At 47.1% G+C, this 20,612-nt stretch overlaps 1 protein-coding gene across 1 annotated transcript in view; it reads right to left on the bottom strand.

The window, feature by feature from the left end:
* The window catches only part of RAB3D (RAB3D, member RAS oncogene family), a 57,942-nt gene that overhangs the window by 10,698 nt on the left and 26,632 nt on the right, over positions 1 to 20,612 (bottom strand). Inside the window, exon 2 of the mRNA XM_077470384.1 lies at positions 15,785 to 16,012. Coding sequence (XP_077326510.1) covers positions 15,785 to 16,012 — 228 coding nt within the window. The remainder of the gene's footprint in view (positions 1 to 15,784; positions 16,013 to 20,612) is intronic.

The raw sequence follows: 20,612 nt of genomic DNA, 5'->3' as shown, positions 1-20,612 counted from the left end.
GCTCTGGTGAACTCCATACCCAAGAGGGTTAAGGCAGTGCTGGAATATAATGGTGGCCACACAAAATATTGACACTTTGGGCCCATTTTGGACATTTTCACTTAGGGGTGTACTCACTTTTGTTGCCAGCGGTTTAGACATTAATGGCTGTATGTTGAGTTATTTTGAGGGGACAGCAAATTTACACTGTTATACAGGCTTTACACTCACTACTTTACATTGTATGAAAGTGTCATTTCTTCAGTGTTGTCACATAAAAAGATATAATAATATTTCGAAAAATGTGAAAATTTGTCTCCAGTGTGAAAGCCCCGAGGGCTTTCACACCAAAGCGTTGTGCTGGCAGGACGTCAGGAAAAGTCTTGCCAGCAGCTTCTTTGGAGCGGTGTGTTTACCGCTCCTCCACCGCTGCTCCCCATTGAAATCAGCGCTGTATTACAGCTGGCAAAACGCCGCTGTTGCGGCGTATTGCGGGCGGTTTTAACCCTTTCTCAGCCGCTAGCGGGGGGTAAAAGCGCCCCACTAGAGGCCGAAATGCGCTGCAAATCCGACAGTAAAACACCACTAAAAATAGCAGCGTTTTACCGCCGACGCTTTAGGCTCTGCGGTGTGAAAGGGGTCTAAGTCACTCCCGTCACTGAAATATTCTTAATTAACAACTTAAGATGACATCTCCTCTCTGAGCTGGCTATACATTTGTATGTGCTCTGCTGAACTCCAATTAGTTTTGTTAACCCTGCCTACTGGACTACAGAACTCCACCTATCCCCATTTCTCTCTGTCCATCTCTACCGGCACACATTCATTTCTTCTCCAGCAAAACAATGGCGCTGCCTTGACTCCCAAAACTTGCCTACGTAGTGAGTGTAGAGAAGCGGCTCCAGGGAGATGTAGTTGTGGAGGCATGCCCTCATTAATAGGAGTGCCCAGCAACTGCCTCTGCAAGAATTTGACAATCCTGGTTATAATGTCGATACAGGTAAAAAGCAAAAGTAAAAAATAATGCTGGGACATATATTCATGGGCCAAAAAATATAGTTTTTATAAATGAACAAATCAAATTTAAATGAGTTTTTCTTAGTTTTTTTTTGTAATCAGCATTTTATGATTTAGAACGACAGATAAAAAAACTTCAGTAAACAAAGCAAAGACATTCTGAATAAACCATTGGAGCCCTCCATACATCAGCATCTACCCTTACTTCAGTGTCCCCTTATATCAGAGTCCCCATCAAAATCATTCAAAGATTGAAGTCCCCCTTACTTCAGGGTCCCCATCAGAGTCCCCTCTTCCATCAGGGCACCCAAAAATCTTGCAATGGGCCAAATTTGGCCCACAGGCTGTAGATTGGAGACCCTTCCTTAGGAGGAAGAGAAGGAGGTTTGTGGTTAAATCTACATAATGCCTGGTAATACCCTTTAAAACTACAAGCAGACCGCTGTCATACTGTATATGTCAACTATTATAACTCCCAAAAGGTTCTCTTCAGCCAGGCTTGTGATCCAGGCACACCTAGTAGACAGCACAGTCCAGTTGGTGATCTCACTCTTTCCTATTGCTTGGTCACCAACCCACAGTACACTGGTGCTCATTACTTTGAAAGCAATGTCAGATAGTTCTCAGTAAGGATGAGCTCAGGCGCGTTCGCATGCTCCACGTGCAGAGCCCGCCAGGAAGTCGGCCCAGGCAGTGAGACATTGCCCCGATCTCTGCAGCTGCATATCGGGGCAATGTCTCACTGCCTGTGATTAGCGTAGTGCTGCGCCGACTTCCTGACAGGCTCTGCACGTCGAGCATGTGAACACGCCTGAGCTCATCCTTAATGGCTAGCATGTTATTCTAGAGAGGTATATGAGAAGAAGAGACAAAAAAGAAATAGAACACAACTGATCACATTCTTCCTTTTTTACACTATATTGCCAACAGTATTGGGACACCTGCCTTTAAACACTCATGAATTTTAATGGCATCCCAGTCTTAATCCGCAGGGTTCAATATTGAGTTGGTCCACCCTTTGTAGCTATAACAGCTTCAACTCTTCTGGGAAGGCTGTCCACAAGGTTTAAAGCGGAGGTCCACCCTAAAGTGGACCTTCCGCTCATCGGAACCCTCCCCCCCTCCGGCGCCACAATTGGCACCTTTCAGGGGGGAGGGGGGTGCAGGTACCTGTACAGTACAGGTATCTGCACCCACTTCCAGGATAGCTCTCTGCGGAAAGGGGCGTAGATTACGCCCCTTTCCGAAAGTCCCCCGCTGCCTGCTGGGAAACACACAGATCCCAGAGGCAGCGGGTCCATCCTTATTGTGCAGCGCGACTCGCGCATGCGCAGTAGGGAACCAGGAAATGAAGCCGAAAGGCTCAACTTCCTGATTCCCATACCCAAGATGGCGGCGGCAGCACCCGAGAGACGATCGAGAGATCGGCTTCGGGTGCCGACATCGCGGGCGCGCTGGACAGGTAAGTGTCACTATTTTAAAAGTCAGCAGCTGCAGTATTTGTAGCTGCTGGCTTTAAAAAAAAAAAAAAAACGCGGAGTCCCGGCGGACTCCCGCTTTAAGAGTGTGTCTATGGGAATGTTTGACCATTCTTCCGGAAGTGCAATTGTGAAGTCAGGCACTGATGTGGACGAGAAGGCCTGGCTCGCAGTCTCCGCTCCAATTCATCCCAAAGGTGTTCTATCTGGATGCTCATCCACACTATATAGCCAAAAGTATTGGGCCACCCTTCCAAATTATTTGGTGGAGGGGGGATTATGGTGTGGGGTTGTTTTTCAGGGGTTGGGCTTGGCCCCTTAATTCCAGTGAAGGGAACTCTTGAACTCTTAAGGCGTCAGCACACCGAGACATTTTGGACAATTTCTTGCTCTCAACTTAGTGGGAACAGTTTGGGGATGGCCCCTTCCTGTTCCAACATGACTGCACATCAGTGTACAAAGCAAGGTCCATAAAGACACGGATGAGTGAGTTTGGGGTGGAGGAACTTGATTGGCCTGCACAAAGTCCTGAACTCAACCCCATAGAACGCCTTTGGGATAAATTAGAGCAGAGACTGCAAGCCAGGCCTTCTCGGCCAACATCTGTGCCTGACCTCACAAATGCTCTTCTGGAAGAATGGTCAAACATTCCCATAGACACACTTCTAAACCTTGTGGACAGCCTTCCCAGAAGAGTTGAAGCTGTTATAGCTGCAAAGGGTGGGCCAACTAAATTTTGAACCCTACAGACTAAGACTGGGATGCCATTAAAGGTCATGTGTGTGTAAAGTCAGGTGTCCCAATACTTTTGGCAATATAGTGTATGTTGCCATTAAGCTTGTGAGTGGAGTGTCAAGATTAGTAATCAATTAGGAGAGGATGACGCACACTGATGATGCTGCAGAGGATGACTCACACAGCCAAGCATCGCAGCTATTATACATTTAGTAGAACGTGGTTTATGTTCTGAACGGAAAGCAGCTGGAGGAAATGCCACATTAACAGAATAGCTTTATGCTTCTATCCTATGGTGATGTGCGTGGACATGGCAGACAGGGCAGCATAGTGTGCAATATGCTGTGCTTCTCAAAATGGAACTCCACTTTATTGGTTGGGGAGAAATCTCCAAATGGGGACATGCTTGGCAATATAAAAACTTAAAAAGAGTTCTAACCTTTCCCAACTCTATACAAAACTGCAAAAACTATTCTGACTGCAGTTGACCTTCAAGATTTAGGCCGGCCATGCATGGAACAAATTTCTTTCCTGCATCCCATGGGTTGCAGGAAAGAAATTTGCTTGATTCCCCAATCAAAACAGACAGTTTTAATGCAGGAATCCCTCATGCTGGGCCATTGTCTTCACCTGTCTGGAGCAAATTCAGCAAGCTGGTTGTACCCAAGTGTACTCATTTAGCCTGCGCATTAATTGTTCGAACCTCGGCCAATTCCTGCTGAACCGGCTGAGATTCGAACCACGTATGGCCAACCTAAACCCTTTAAGGACACCAACTGGCAAAGCAACAGATTATCTTGAAGGCCTACCCTCTGATCCACTTATACTTCCCTTTCCCTGTCCTCACTTGCCACTCCAATCCTCTCTTGGATCAGGGAGTCCAAAACCCTGGGCATATCAGATATTGTCACAGCTAACACAGGAATGATGGAGTCCTCTTCCTTCTCATGTGACAGTGTTCAGGCTTAGTGATTGGCCATTCATTCTCAGGCATTGCTTCCCATTTGGTTCCCAACACTGAGAAACACGAGTAGTTACCGATGGCTCCAATAGAGGGGAGGAGAGTGCAGGGAATTTGAATATAAGTGGGTCACAGGGTGAGCTTTTAAGATGCCTTGTCACTATGGAGCTGTGTCAGCTTCAAAAACAAGAGCCCTCCCCATACCCCCAACCTCAATCTTACCCTTAAGTTACCCACAGTACTTAATTATATCACCTATGCCCTAAAACTAAGTTAAAAATACCTAAATTAAACACCTGGGGTCTAATTTAAAAAGTAGCAGTGGAAGGCAGTAAAAAATGAATGGAGGGAAAAAAAAACAGGAGACTTGTCAAAGTCACATGATCTGCTCTCCTCCAATTATGGGGCCCCCTGCGTCATTAAGAGAACTCCGGTAAGCTTTACTGTAGCTAGACTTTTGTAGCATCCTCCAGTAGAGAGGATAGGCAAATTTAAGCAGGCCTGGCTGGTTGCTAGGTCTATTTGCTTTCATTCTGGGCTGGGTGTGGCTCACGGTAGGGCTGGGTGACTCAGGAACTCCTATTTCTTTCCAGAGGCTTAAGCCCCATACACACTATCAGTTTTTCTGCTGAGTTTTTCCTTTGGATTTACCAAAACCATATAATATGAGGTCAAACCTTAGGAGTTTCAATGTGTATGCAATCAGGCAGGGCCTGCTACTACATGGTTTTGGTAAATCTGAAGGAAAAACTCAGCAGACAATCTGATAGTGTGTACGGGGCTTTATAGTGCTTTCTGGAAAGAGGGGTGGGAGGGGAGATGGAGCCACCTGGGGTGTTAGAGGATCTCTGACCAATGCCCATCTGGATTGGCAGGGGGCAGGCCTCCCCAAATACCCAGGGTCAGCCCAGCTGGTTAGCAGTTGTCCGGCGGAAGAGCTGGAATAAGAGGTTGCGGAGGCTGTCAGGGGCCTTTGAGGGAGCCCCCCAGTCTGGGGGTGACCTTGGGCCTGGGCTCAGGTGCAGGCGGACCACTTTCAGGAGCACATGAAGAGGTCCAGGACTAGAGTCACAAAAGTGAGCAAGGAGAGAACATCGGGAAAGAGAACTGCTAATAGACAGAGAGGACAGCTGGTTGCAGCCAGGAGGGCTGGTGAGTGAGGCACAATCAGGAGGACTGGGGAGACACACCTGAGATGACTGGGAGCTTGCAGCCTGAGATGGGTGCAGAACCAGAAGTGTGACTGTGGTGGAAGGGGCAGTGGAAAGAGGCAGCTGCAGCCAGGAGAGCTGGCAGGGCCTCAAGAGAGCTAACTGGGATCAGTAGCCATAGTAGGGCAGCTAGAACAAGGACTTTTCTGCTACACCATTGGGGTCCACGGTCCCAGCCTGCAAAGGGCATTTGCTAAGGCCTGGCTGAGTCAGTGTCAGGTCTGACTAACAAATAGTGATAGCTGATCCTGAGGAATCAAGTGATGTGCTGGAGATGACTAGGAGTAACTGCAGCAAGTGATGTGCTGGAGTTGACTAGGAGTAACTGCAGCAAGTGATGTGCTGGAGTTGACAGGAGTAACTGCAGCAAGTGATGTGCCGGTGGAGTGAGGAGTGATGAGCTTCAAGCAAGTGTGTGTAGGAAGAAGCTGAAGGAGTATGTACTGGACGTGTACATAGTTGTCCCAATACCAGTAGCTATTTCTATTGATCTATGCTGGGCATTCTATATCTCCCATCCCAAGTTCTACCCCTCAATTAAAAAAAAATAAAAGTTCACTGACTGCTTTATGTCTCGGAATGTTTCAGAGTGAATTCAGGGCTGGGCAGGGTGACAGACAAACCATAATTCGCAGCAACCCTTACGGGGGTACCGCTACACTTTTATGAATGGGTGGGTGACGGCATACATAGCAAAGTGCAATATAACAGAGAGAGGATATTAATACATGAGGGCAACAATAGCCTACATGAGGGGGACAACGCTGCTCTGCTTCCAGGGCCAGTGCAGCAGCATATTTGCCCATCATAGGAAGCAGCATGAGGTGCATTTCACTGACAGAATCAACAGATATATGTGAGACTTTGAAGGGGGCATAAGGCAAAACTTTAATGTGATTCAGCACATATTGTGTTTTCATAAGAGGTCAGAGTTCTACTTTAAGCTACCCTAACACCTAAATGTAGAATTCAAGGCAAAACCGAACTACTCTTAGAAATGCTCCACCCCCCATCCTAACACTGATTCTGACTAACCTGTGTAAGGAAGATCAGTATACTTACCTATTTTCAGGTCGCGTCAGTCTGGTCACGTGATCTCCCCTGTGTCAGCCAGCGCCAGCTGCAGGGGAGAGGAGATAGCGCTCCAACAACGACTAGTAATGCCTGGGAGTGGTGACATCACTCAAAGAGACAGGAGGAGGTAATCCTTAAAGCTGCACATCCATCTCGTCTTGTGGTAGTATCAGAGTGGCTACCTCAGCCTGGGCGCCAACCAGGCCACATCCCCAAAGTGTTTTGCTCCACCTCCACCATGAGCTACTCTAAAGCCAGTGGAAGGCAGTAAAAATTAATGGAGATGTTAAAAAAAACAGGAGACTTGTTAGAGTCACATGATCTGCTCTCCTCCAAGTATGGAGCCCCCTTGCTCCATTGAGAGAACTCCATTAAGCTTCGCTGCAGCTAGACTTTTATGAATGGGTGGGTGACTATGTGGGTGACGGCTCCAGTCTGGTTCCCCCCTCCTAACACAGATTCTCACTAACCTGTTTAAGAAAGATCAGTATAATTATCTATTTTCAGGCCGCTCCAGTCTGGTCATGTGATCTCCCCTGTGCCAGCCAGAAGCAGCTGCAGGGGAGAGGATATAATGCTCCAACAATGACTGGTAATGCCTGGGATTGGTGACATCACTCATAGGCTCCTATGGCCTATCTGTTGCCCACGTTCCCTCCTACCCCTTGCAGGGGAGAGTGAAGGGAGCATTTTGACCCAACCCCAACCTGCTGAATGATCATTGAAGTATTCTTTTTTTTTTTTATTCAACCAGTGTGAACACGCGTATCTGTCCTCACATCAACCTCCTATCATCCTCTGCACAGCAATACTCAGTAGGTGAAGAAGAAACAGCACCAGCAGCCAATTAGGCTGTGCTCATCAATTAAATAAACCTATTATATGCAATCAAAATTATGCCGCGTACACACGATCGCACATTCCAACAACAAAATCCATGGAATTTTTCCGACAAATGTTGGCTCAAGCTTGTCTTGCATACACGCGGTCACATAATGTTGTCAGAAATTTTGAATGTTGTGAACGTGGTAACGTACGACAAGCCGAGGAAATAGAAGTTCAATAGCCAGTGCAGCTCTTCTGCTCGATTCCGAGCATTTGTAGAACTTTGTGCGTTGGAATTGTGTACATACGATTGAAATTTCCGACAACGGATTTTGTTGTTGGAAAATTTGAGATCCAGATCTCAAATTTTATGTGTCGGAAATTCCAATAAAAAATGTCCGATGGAGCCTACACACGGTCAGAATTTCAGACAAAATGCTCCCATCGAACATTTTCCGTCGGAAAATATTCGCTATGGTCTTCCTGATTTTCCTACAAGACAATCAGGAAGCTGGTCCTAAGACCCGTCACCCAATTGGCAGAGAAGAGAAGTGATCCTATTGGCTGCCGAGGAGGATGAGGGAGGAGACGCAGAGCAGTTGGAGACGCAGGGTGAAGCAGCCACCCACCATGCGGAGAAAGCGCTGCCCAAGACCTAGGTGGGGTAAGTGCGGGGCTGTTGACCGACCTACTGGGGGGGTGCTTGTGACCTGGCTGACCCCCCCCCTAAAAATATACTACCAGCCGCCACTGCATCTCTTCCCCAGGTAAGTGACGCACATGCACTTGGCCATCCACATGATATAAAAGAAAACGTGATTCATCAGACCAAACCGCCTTCTTCCATTGCTCCGCAGTCCAGTTCTGATGTTCATGTGACCATTGTAGAAGCTTTTGGCTGTGGAAACTGGTCACCACGGGCTTTACAGCCCCATACACAACAAACTGCGATGCCCATTTTTGTCTGCTTTCACCACATCAACTTCATGGACAAAATGTTCCCTTGCTGCCTAATCCATCCCACCAATTTTCAGATGCCATTGTAACGAGATATTCCCTTTACCTGTCAGTGGTCATAATATTATGACTGATTGGTGTATATTAAATTAATAAATATCAAGAAGTATAATGTCCATCATAATTCATCACACATGTCTTAAAAAAAATGCTTTGTGGGGGCGTGGCCTGGAGCGGCATGAGATAGGACGCATGTGAGCTGAGCTCCGCCGGCCGCATATCCTGAACACCTATCCTGAGACGCAAATTGCCTTTTTTTTCTCCGCTCTGATCGCTCCGCTGACCGGAAAACCGCGGGGCACATGTCGCTGACGAAACGGAACAGTGCAGCGGCTGCCAGACTGTCACAATTCAGGCGCGAAGGACCAGGCCCCGCAGACCAAGATGGCGCCGCCATACAGGGGGAGGAGGACACGCGGAGCGCAGACATGAACAGGCTCCTCTATGCTATTACGGCCTGCCAGGAAGCGGTAACGAACTGCCAGACTAACCTCACAGCCAGGATTGAGGAGGTAAAGGTAGATATATCGCTGGTTCGGCAAGACTTTCAGAAGCTTAGGGAGAGGGTCACTGAAGTTGAAACGCGCCTGAGTAATGTAGAAGACTCCCTCCCCCCCTGCAGATCTCCTCAGAGGCCATGCAGCACCAAGTACATCAAATCCTTCAGAAACAGGATGACATTGAGAACAGGATTCGCAGATGTAACCTGCGTTTCATAGGCCTGCCTGAGGGGGTGGAGGGCAGAGACCCCCCAACTTATTTGGAAAAGTTACTTGTGGATACATATGGAAGGAACTCATTCTCCCCCATGTTTGCGGTGGAACGCGCGCATAGGCTGTCAGGTAAGCCTCCCTCCCCCGGGGGCGCCTCCCCGCACTTTTATTGCCAAATTCCTGAATTTTAGGGATAGAGACACCATCCTTCGGCTCAGCAGGGAAAAGGGGAATATCCCGTTTGAAAACAAAATCGTAGCAGTTTTCCCTGATTTCTCCTCTGAAGTTCAGAAAAAACGCAAAAGTTTTATGGAAGTGAAAAGACGCCTGCGCATCAAGAATATAAAGTATGCCATGTTATTTCCTGCTCGTCTGCGTGTGGAAGGCACGGACCGGGCCCACTTTTTTGAGGATCCTGAGACAGTGCTGTCGTGGCTAGAGCGTCGGGATGCTGGCAGATGAGTATATGTGCAAAGATGAAAATGCCCTTTCTTTTTCCACCTACACACTCCTGACTGTGTTTGTTTCCCTGGATTGGGGCCGTGTCTATACACCTCCTTACTGACTATGCAATGGCCTGTCAGTTCTTCTTACTAGACACACTACTTCCAGACCTAAAATGTTGTGATGCTGACTGTTTCTGTTTTGCTTCATGTGACTTAACATTCTCATTGGCGTGCACGCATGGCTGGACCGGCCATGTTGTGACGGGGCACCTGTCTGCCTAGACACACCTTTCACTGGATAATACTGCTGCCTAAGAGAATGGGGGCAGGGTCCCCCACCCCGTATGTGCTGGAACTCCTGACTCTGGTCTGGCGTCCTATGCAGGATGGTAATGGGGCGGTTTTAGTTACCTTGCCTGACGGCTTGGATGGAAGAAGTCCCCTGCTTCCTGCGGAGCCCTGTGTTATCTCACTGTGTATTACGGATACCCTTACCAATGTCTGTGTTGAAACTTTAACTTTGTTTTTTTTACTACTTATTATAGAAATGTATTTTTCTGCGCCCTCCTGGCCGGCGGAGGGGACCAACTAACCAGCAAGCTCACTTTGCTCTGTGAGCACAGTCCTATAGTGTCACATAATACAGCGAAGTTTCGCCCGACGTTTTACTATGCACCTCTCGGACTCGAACAACCGGCATAACGCCTTGTTTTTTCCTCCTCCTGTCTCTATGGATGATTCCCAGTTGCGGTGTTGTTCCTTTCCGAGTTGGACATTGTTTATGCCCTGTTGGCAGTTTGGGGTTAATGCCCGCACTAATTGGGGCCAGTGCAGGGCGGGGAGGGGGGGATGTATGGTCTTTATGGGGGGGGCGGGTCTTGGTTGCTCTGTCCTTGTGGGTTGATCTGTCTCCTGGAGTCTCACCACTGATTGATAAGCACCCATGGCCACACTGATATTCCTTACATGGAACGTGAGGGGACTGGGGGACCCTATTAAGCGGTCAGCCGTTTTCGGGCAGCTCAAAAAAATGAGGCAGATGTGGTGGACTTAGTGGAAACACATGCTGAGGGTCCTATGCTCAGGGCGCTCCGGCGTCCTTGGATAGGCTGGGGGTATCATTCTGTTCATACTACCCATTCCAGGGGTGTCTCCCTCCTGATAGCTAAACACACACACTTTGAGCTCCAGGATTCGGTCATTGACCCCTTGGGTAGATTTGTATTTCTTAAGGCAAAACTGCATGGGGATATGTTTCTTATAATGGCTTTTTATGTGCCCCCACCATTCCAGTTTGGTGTGCTGTCTGAGGGATTTAATTTTATGGCTCTTCATCCCGCTGCCTCAGTGGTGTGGATGGAGGATTTTAATAATGTGTTAGACAGGTCCCTAGATAGGATGGCGGACCCCTCTCGGAGCACCCCGAGCCCCTCCCTGACCAGGTTTGCCAGACTTCTCCGCGATTTCCACCTGATGGACTCGTGGCGAACTAGGCATCCAACTCAACGCGTTTTCACATGTTTCTCCGCTGCTCATCACTCTATGTCCCGCATAGACCTTATACTCTTCTCCACATCCCTCCTGTCTAGACTTGCTGATGTGGGCCTGCACCCCAGATCGCTCTCTGACCACTGTCCCTACTGGGCGACGCTCTCCCTACGGCATACTCACCCCCTGTCGACTTGGCGCCTTAATCCCTTCTGGCTAACTCTCCTTCCTGACGATGGGGACCTTGAATCGGGATGGCGGGCTTTTTTTGAGACTAACGAGGGATCGGCCAGACCGTATGTAGTTTGGGAGGCTTTTAAACTTCATGCTAGGATGACCTTGCAGACCCAAATTAACCGGGTAAAGCGATCTTCTGCTGCTAATGTAGCTGAGGCAACACATACTCTTCAGACACTGGAACAGGATTTTATGCGTGACCCTTCGGCAGAAAAGGCAGATAGTCTTAGGCTTTGCTCTAGAACACTTGACCTATTGCTTTATGAAAAATCCAAACAGAAGCTGTTCTTTCTCAGGCAGAGGTCGTTTGAGCATGGTGAGCGAGCGGGGAAACTATTGGCTTATTTAGTTCATGGTGAGGAGAGACCTCCTGTGGTGATCTCCCTCCGCTCGCCACAGGGTGTACTTGAGACTGATCCTATACGGGTCACGCAGATGTTTCGTGACTTCTTTACCTCTCTGTACACCTCTACTGCCTCGGCCGATCCCTCCCTGATGGAATCTTTCTTGAATGGACTGCAGTTCCCTCAATTGACTGAGGAACAGGTCTCTGGGCTGGAGGCACCTCTGACTCGGGACGAAATAGTTTCAGCTATTGCTACATTCCCGTCATCCAAGGCCCCGAGCTCAGATGGCTTACCGATAGAATTTTACTCTACTTACATAGAATTACTGGCCCCTAAGCTGCTAGCAATCTATGAGTCCATATTTCAGCACGCCGAACTTCCAATGTCTATGACGGAGGCGACTATTGTGTTAATCCCTAAACCTGGAAAGGACCCGCATCTCCCGGAATCTTATCGCCCTATTTCCCTCTTGCAGGTAGATGTTAAGATACTCGCTAAGATTCTTGCCATCCGACTCAATAAAGTAATCCTCTCGATTCATGCCCGGTAGAAACACGTCGTTTAACCTCCGCAGACTGTTTATCAATCTCCAGACCCCCCATGACGATCCCGGCTCTAGGATAATAGTCGCCTTGGACACCGCCAAGGCTTTTGATTCTGTTGAGTGGAGATACCTATGGACTTGCTTGGCTCGGTTCGGTATAGGGCCTAAATTTATTAGGTGGATCCAACTGCTTTATCAGAATCCGGTGGCCAAGGTCTTGGCGAATGGCTGGCCCTCGGAGCAGTTTCCCCTGTCTAGAGGGACTAGATAGGGGTGCCCCTTGTTGCCCTTACTGTATGCTTTGGCGGCGGAGCCATTGGCTATGGCAATACGTGAACACGTGGGCATAGTGGGTTTGTGTAGGGGTGGGATAGTGGAGAAGATCAGCACTTATGCTGATGATACCCTACTGTACCTGAACGATTCGACTCAATCACTCCCCCTTGCTTTGACACTGATAGAAGACTTCGGCAAGTTTTCTGGTCTTAAAATTAACTGGGACAAGTCACAGATTTTGCCCCTGGACAGTTTCCCGCCCCCTAGAGACAGAGCTCTGCTTCCTTTGCAGAGGGTGGACACGCTTAAATATCTTGGCATCATGACTTCCAGATCTCCGTCAGATTATATTAAACTTAACATAACTCCTTTGCTTGACCTGATTAAACAGAAGACGCAGCTTTCGGCACGCCTTCCCTTGGGGGTCATGGGGCGTACAAATCTGATCAAGATGGTTCTCCTTCCTAAAATTTTGTACATGCTTTGGCACTCCCCCGTCTACCTGGTTCTTAAACATTTTAAGGTGATAGAGGCCCTCTTGAAACCCTTTGTGTGGGGTAATAGTAGGCACAAACTAGCATGGCAAAAATTACACCTACCCACTGACCTAGCGGGACTGGCAATGCCGGACTTTAATATCTATTATATAGCTTCTCAGTTGTCGCAAATGTTCCATATAGATAAAACAGACAAAGACAGGTTCTTGCACTTTTTGTGCCCGTCATGGATCAGGCCTACCTCAGACCCGATGGTGGCGATTGTTGGGGGGCCGGAGGGGGGAGGGAGTCTGCCACATCTCTTCTTTACCATTACAGGAGGGTGTGGCGAATTGCCTCTCTGAAGTTGTGCCTTCCGTCCCTGCATGAATACACCCCCATATGGCATAATTGGTGCCTCCCAGAATTCAACCGGATTGTGGATAACGGATCATGGTGCGGGAAGGGCATATTTTACATGTCTCACATGCTTACTGATGGCGGGCTGAAACCCTTCTCTGCCCTACAGGCAGAATACGGGCTTCCGAATCACTTTTATTACAGATATCTGCAGATTCGACATGCCTACCGTGCCCAATTCCCCATGGGTGGCCCATCTGTACCCCCCAATCCATTGATGGCGGCAATTAAAAACCCAGATCCCAAAAAATTAATTTCACAATTTTACGCTATGCTATCACTCCCTTCCATGACTGTAGCTGCCTTCTCACTTAAAAATAGGTGGGTGGGGGAGTTGGGGCCTATTACTGATGATGAATGGAGTGATGCGCTGGAAACCTGTAAACTAGTTTCGCCCAAACTTTCTGACCGGTTAACTCGAATTTTTATAACGCACAAAGCGTATCTCACGCCGCTCACGGTCTCCAGGTACAGGCGCACGTGCCCTGGCACTTGCCCTATGTGTGCGCGTGCGTCTGGCACCTTTTTTCATCTTCTCTGGGAATGTCCTAAGATTCAAGCGTATTGGTCCCAGGTGGTGAGGTTTCTCCATGATACGATGGGTTCCCCAGTTACACTTCAGCCGAAGCTGTGTCTTTTGGGTATTTTCCCAGACACGGCTTTGAACAAATACACTAAAATATTTTTACATGAAACCCTATTTTCTGCTCGGAAAATGATTGCCAGAGTCTGGATGAGATCTGACCCTCCAACAGTCTCCCAATGGCTTGGGGACATCAATGGTGTCTTGCCTTTTAAGAAACTTATATACCTCCACAGGGGATGCCCTTCCAAATATGAGAGGATCTGGGACAGGTGGCTTAAAAACCCTGCAACATGCATAACTTAATCTACCCCTTGCGGAGTATTGTTTGATACTATTTGATAGGACTTAGCAGAAGTACTGACTTGAATATCTATGTGAGACATGTTTATACATTGTGTGTGATGAGTGCACCTGTGATTATCATATGATTTGATGAAGACCACATTTGTTTTTCTGTATGTACCGTACCTCCTTTTTCAATAAAAAGAACTCATGTTTAAAAAAAAAAAAAAAATGCTTTGTGCAATAATTAGACAGTGCATCTAAAATTTACTTTTCTTCAAAAAAAAGCCTCCAGCAAGTGTTCCCCTCCACCAAGCATGCCAAACACTCACCGAAGTCTATTGCTGGTAAATACCAAACAGACTTGCATCAAGCTAGATCCATCAGCAGATCTCCCAGAGATGATATAAAACAAGGATCTCCAAAGTCAGATGCGGCCCTTTGCTAGCCTTTATCCAGCCCTTGGGGCACTATTTCTCCCACTGATATGAGGCACTATTGCTCCCACTGACACCAACAATGGGGCACTATTTCTTCCACCGATACCAATGACGGGATACTATTCCTCCACCTAATCCACCTAAAACTCCTCCACTCCTACTCTTTGACCACCAACCCGGAGGCCATATTTATTCTCACTGATTAACATTGACATTTCTGCCCCTGCTGGCCACACTCCGGCCCACCTAAAGTCTGAAGGATAATAAACTGGTCCTGATCATTCACAAACTGAAGCATAGTAAGCACAGCTTACTATGCTTCGGTAATGAATGTACACATTGAGCAAGTGTGTTCATTTAGAAAACAAACCATTTACTAGCCCCTTCCCCTGCTCTCCATCTTGAAACAGCTCGGGGGGGGGGGGGAGGGGGGGAGCAGAGAGGGGAGGCCAGCAGAACTGCAGGACAACGGGGAATTAGGGATAATTGGCAACCCACATAGTGATTAGGGTGTGCCCAGGCACACCTGGCACAACCCCTGGACACACCTATGTATCTTGCATGAACTTGTAAGCTGACTGGCTCCAACAACAAACTAGCTGCAAGCACAGACCCGTAAAGCCGTAATCCCATGGTAGAGTGTGCCCAAAAGCCTCGCCCTACACACGTTTCATCTATTGATGTCCTCCTGGGGACATTTATTGATTTAATATCCTGTATGTATACTACTACTTGTTACTAATCACTGGATTGCATTATATTCTGATCATTTTGCAATGTTGGTTTGATTGCATATAATAGGTTTATTTATTTGGTGGTCACTAATATTTTGCTTTATACCAGAGCAAGCGCTGTTATTCATTTTCTATTCTTTGGAGAGCTTTATTGCTGCTGTACTGGTCTAACACTTAATTCGTAGCACAGTTCACTATAAATTCAATTAGGCTATGCTGCATGCACATGTGTGGACATGGAACATATTGGCAAAATAAAAGAGCAGAGGGATGACATCATCAGTGTGCTGCTCCTCCTTCACTGCCCAATCAGGATGTCCGTGTTTTGGCCAAACAGGGCTGCAGCACTGCAGGTGAGGAACTGGCTGTGCTGTCTAACAGGGGTGTCTGGAGCACAAAACTGGCCGAACATGAATACATATAAAATATATACTGTAGTACACAGGCAAAAATAGGTTTACAGAACATAAAGGTAATCTGTTGGGAAGATTTACTTACCCAGATCTGCAGTTTCACTCTCTTCTCGTTCCGGTATACGGTCTTCACTTTGAAGTCTATCCCCACCGTGCTGACGAAGGCTGAAGTGAAGGAGTCATCCGCATAGCGAAAGAGAAAAGAAGTCTTCCCCACACTGCTATTCCCGATAATCAGGAGCTTAAACATGTAATCGAAGCTCTGATCGGCGGCATCTTTCTGGGGTTGGCGCGGGTCGCTAGCAGATGCCATCTATGGAGATAAACAGTCTTCTTACTATACATCTAACAACTCTTTTCATATTAAAGCAGTATTAAACTCAAAAACAAAAGATGAATATATTGCATCCTACCAATCTTTATATATGGCGGCTGCATTGGTTGTTTTTTGTTTTTGTTTTTTGATCCAGCCAATAACTAATTTCCTGTCTTAGGGTGTCTCCACTGTGAATGGAGGAGCAACAAAGAGACACCCTTACAGAGGTTGTAAATCTCCCTCTAATGTTTGTACCTATAGGTAAGCCTATAATAACACTCACCTATCGGTACTGTAAATAATAAGTATATTTACTGAATATTGCGCTGACGCCTGTGCTGTTTCTTCAGAAGTCAGTGCCGTGTAGGTTTGCCACCTCATCCCTTTAAAACAAACACATATGAATTACACAGGTTCTGTGGCTGATTAAGATGGTAGTTAAAGCGAGAGTCCGCCCGGAGTTCCGCCGTTTATTTTTTTTTTAAAAGCCAGCAGCTACAAATACAGCAGCTGCTGACTTTTAAAATAAGGACACTTACCCGCCCACCGCGCCCGCGATGTCGGCACCCGAAGCCGATCTCTCGATCGTCTCTCGGGTGCTGCGGCCGCCATCTTGGGTATGGGAATCAGGAAGTGGAGCCTTTCGGCTTCATTTCCCGGTTCCCTACTGCGCATGCGCGAGTCACGCTGGGCAATAAGGATGGACCCGCTGCCTCTGGGATCTGTGTGTTTCCTGGCAGGCAGCGGGGGACTTTCGGAAAGGGGCGTAGATCTACGCTCCTTTCCGCAGAGAGCTATCCCGGAAGTGGGTGCAGATACCTGTACTGTACAGGTACCTGCACCCCCCTCCCCCCTGAAAGGTGCCAATTGTGGCGCCGGAGGGGGGGAGGATTCCAATGAGCGGAAGGTCCACTTTAGGGTGGACCTCCGCTTTAAACTCACATGGTGCCTTATCTGCATTAAATTGTCCTTAGAACCTGTGTGATTTATATGTTATCAAGAGGCTTAAGGGGATGCAGGGCCGTCTTTAAGGCAGGGCAAAAGGGGCAGCTGCTCTGGACCCTGTCATTGTTGTGGGGCCCAAAGCAGCTGCCTCATACTTGCCAACTATCCCAGTTTACATTCCCTTGTCCATTGAGGTTGTAGTCCTGTGCTGTGTCCTGATATCTCAGTGTGAGGTGCTGCTACTAATGCTGCCCAGCTCTGACCTATTGTTGTGTACAGATGACTCACCCGCAGACCCTGTGCTTACATGTAAATACTCTGAATTCATATGTAAATATCAGTGGCATGCATATGTAAATAGCTGAGGCCAATGCCATTGATATGTAAATAAATGCAGCATTCATATGTATATCATGCCCCCCTGCAGTGAGCAGATGATGTGCTGTAACCTATAGCAACCAGTGAGCAGTATTACTGTACAGTAATCTCTAGCAGCCAATCAACAAGCAGAAATCATGTGCTGTAACCTCTAGCAACTGATCAGTGAGCCTTAAGGAGTGCTCTAACCTCTAGCATCCAGTCAGTAAGCAGTAATGATATACTGTAACCTCTGGCAACCAATCGCAATCGCTGCCTGATCTGATACAGTAAACTGATTTTAAGTCTAGCTGCTATTTATTGAATGTCTCAGAGAAGGTGGAGAGTGAAATTGCATGGGGGGAGGGGGGCCCTAAGAAAATTTTTGCCCAGGGCCCAATCAGTATTAAAGACGGCCCTGAGGGGATGAGGTGGCAACCCTAGTGCCGTGACATCAGACAGTCACAGAGCCAAAGTCTGCAGCCCCCGGAAGGAAGATGGGTGATGATGGATGCGGCCTGCAGCAGGGACGACACAGGCATCGTTGGCAGGCTCCTGCACATGTGCAGCAGGGAACCGGACTCCATTCCGAGTGTGTCCGAGCCTCCCTGAGTGTGTCTGAGTACATCCGAGAGGCTCCGAAGATCTCCGAGTGTTTTTTAGTGTCTCCGGTGCCCCCCATCTCTGGCCACATGCAGTACTGCATACAATAGCCGTCACTGTGGAACGATTTATCTGAGTTTCCATTAACTCCTATGGGAAAACTGTCTTTGATATATGAGTGTTTTGGATTACAAGCATTCTTCTGGAAGAAATTATGCTCGTAGTCCAAGGTACCACTGTACAGGCTATAGTGGCGGCAGCAGCACCCAAGAGAGGATGGAAACATCGGCTGGGGTGCTGACATCGCTGGACTCCAGGACAGGTAAGTGAACTATTTTTAAAAGTCAGCAGCTACAGTATGTGTAGCTGCTGACTTTAAATTTTTACGTGCGCAGGGGGGAGGGAGCTTTCAGTGGTTAAACTGATGTCATTTGCAGACCGAAGTTCATTCCTTTGATCTCAAAGAGTGATGCAATGTTTCTTTTTATCTCTCAGTACTGAGCAACAATGTTGTGATAAACTTTGCCAGCTTCTTTTTTATTTATTTTTTTACAGCTGTGAGCAGGGAATGGCTCTGTACTTGTTACATGAATCGTGGAAATGCCGTATTAAGATTGTGAGGGGGGTTGAATCGAGATTTCGATTTTTTTAACGATTAATCACGCAGCTCCAATCCGTGTTTCCCAATTCACATCTATAGGACTGCTGGCATAGGGATGCAAGTAACATCTAAGCATCCCTGTGCCAGTAACACATGGCACAAAACTAATTATCCCGCGTGAATGGTGCCTAGGAATTGGTAAGTGGCAATTGATTATATTTATTTTTTGGGGTTTAATAACACTTTAAAATGCGCCTGTACTCAGAAAAATGCATGTTGTACAGGAAAAGTAGGCATTACCCCCATCCCCTCCTTTTTATCCTTATAAGCTTTAACGTCATTTTGGAAAGATCACTTTAAAAGACCACTGTCCTAAAAATATTTCATTCTAATATCTCTATGCAATAATAATTGTAATGTATAAACAGTATTATATGAATTTGTTTTCTTCATTTCATTTATATGTAGTTTTTTTTTCTTTTATATGTAGTTTTCTCCACATTATGTGCATACCATTATGTTCTGCATATGTGACAATGAAAGAGGTTGGGTCAACAATAAAGCTGCCAGGGGTGCATTCCACAATCACCTTTTATTGACGTGCCATTTAGAGAGTCTAAACACTGTAAAATGGATTTAAAGTGACTTTGTTACTTATAGAAACGAAAAAAAAAAAGACCCGCCCAGAAGAAGAGTAGTAAGACCTGTGTGAGTTAGGTGCAGCGTGGTGTGGTGGCAGTAATAACGCCGAGGCCCAAAATGAAGAAACAGATATATTGGTGAACTGGCAGGCAATCACAACATCCCGGCAGGGAGAACGTCTGCCCAGGAACTCACAGTCAGTGCAGTGGAGAGTCGGCAGTAATAAGCCCGAACTGAAGACAGCGCCCGGCGAGGGAGATGGAGAGCGGCGTAGCCAGTCCAACCCAAGAGAGAGCTTGTGGAAGTGTAAACGTAGGCCCTATACTTTTCCTACTCCTCTGGAACTTCTCCCTACCGCTTATGCTGTCCCTACACTAGCCACTTTGCAAAAACACTCCAAAATCTGGGAACAGGGGACTAAAAAGGCTCTGTTTGACCCAAGATGGTCGCCAGGATCATTTGGATCCAGCATAGCCAACTGAAAAGCAGCTCCAAGGGACCAGGAAACCATAGAGAAACCAAGTTTTTCTTGACTTCCTCTTCAGCTGCAGTACCACTCCGGTCGAGCGCCACCTGTTGTGCAGAAAGAAGATTGCACCTATCTACACTCCTCCTCCCTTTGACAGATTCTGTCCTCGGCACTGAACAAAACACAGAACAGGGTAAAACAGAAGTAGTGCAAACATAAAATGCAGAAACAAACTCTAAACCACATAATCAGAATACTTTGGAGGCAATTGCCCATGGTTAGGCCTAATCAGGCGGTGGACCCCACCGGATCCTACACTCGTCCTGCTGCTTGTGCTTTGGATCCTCTCAGTCTTGAAAAGCCATACTGGCTAAATAATATTTAGAATCCAACACACTTCCAGAGGCGCAAGCTGTGGTTTCACCCACTGACTGCTAGGTTGCTACTGCATCCTGTAATGATATAGAGCGTCAGATGGAACTACAACACAAAGTGGGGGGCCAGGCATCCTACACACATGTATGTTGGACGCTGACAATATTTCAGCCAGTATAATGCTTCAAGATAATGAATATCTGGGGCACAGTTAGCGCGGCAGGTAAGTATTAGTTCTCTTCTTTTAAAAAGGTCCTTTTTAAAATGTTTTGACAACAAAATACGGCCTTGGCACAAAGTAACAATTCAACTTGCTCAAACCCCATTGTCTTCAGCATACACCAGAAGGCAGAAGCCACACTACAAATGTCATGATCTTCATCAAGTGTCATCAGCTCAATCTTGTAAGAGCTGCAGGGGAACCTGGGTAAGTTGGCCTAAAGTTTCCAATCTTTCCCAAGCTTGGACTTGTATAGTCCTACTACTTTCACACCTATGCGTTTTTTAGTGCCTTTAGCAGAAACGCACTACAGTCCATTTAACATGGTTTCCTATGGTACACATTCACATTTATGCGTTTTTCAGCCGGTGCGTTTTTGGAAAAG

The sequence above is a fragment of the Lithobates pipiens genome, unplaced genomic scaffold, assembly GCF_037356315.1.
Source record: "Lithobates pipiens isolate NorthernLeopardFrog02 unplaced genomic scaffold, aLitPip1_a1.2 Scaffold_8, whole genome shotgun sequence".
NCBI lineage: Eukaryota > Metazoa > Chordata > Amphibia > Anura > Ranidae > Lithobates > Lithobates pipiens.
This window is presented reverse-complemented; position numbering and strand designations above follow the sequence as displayed.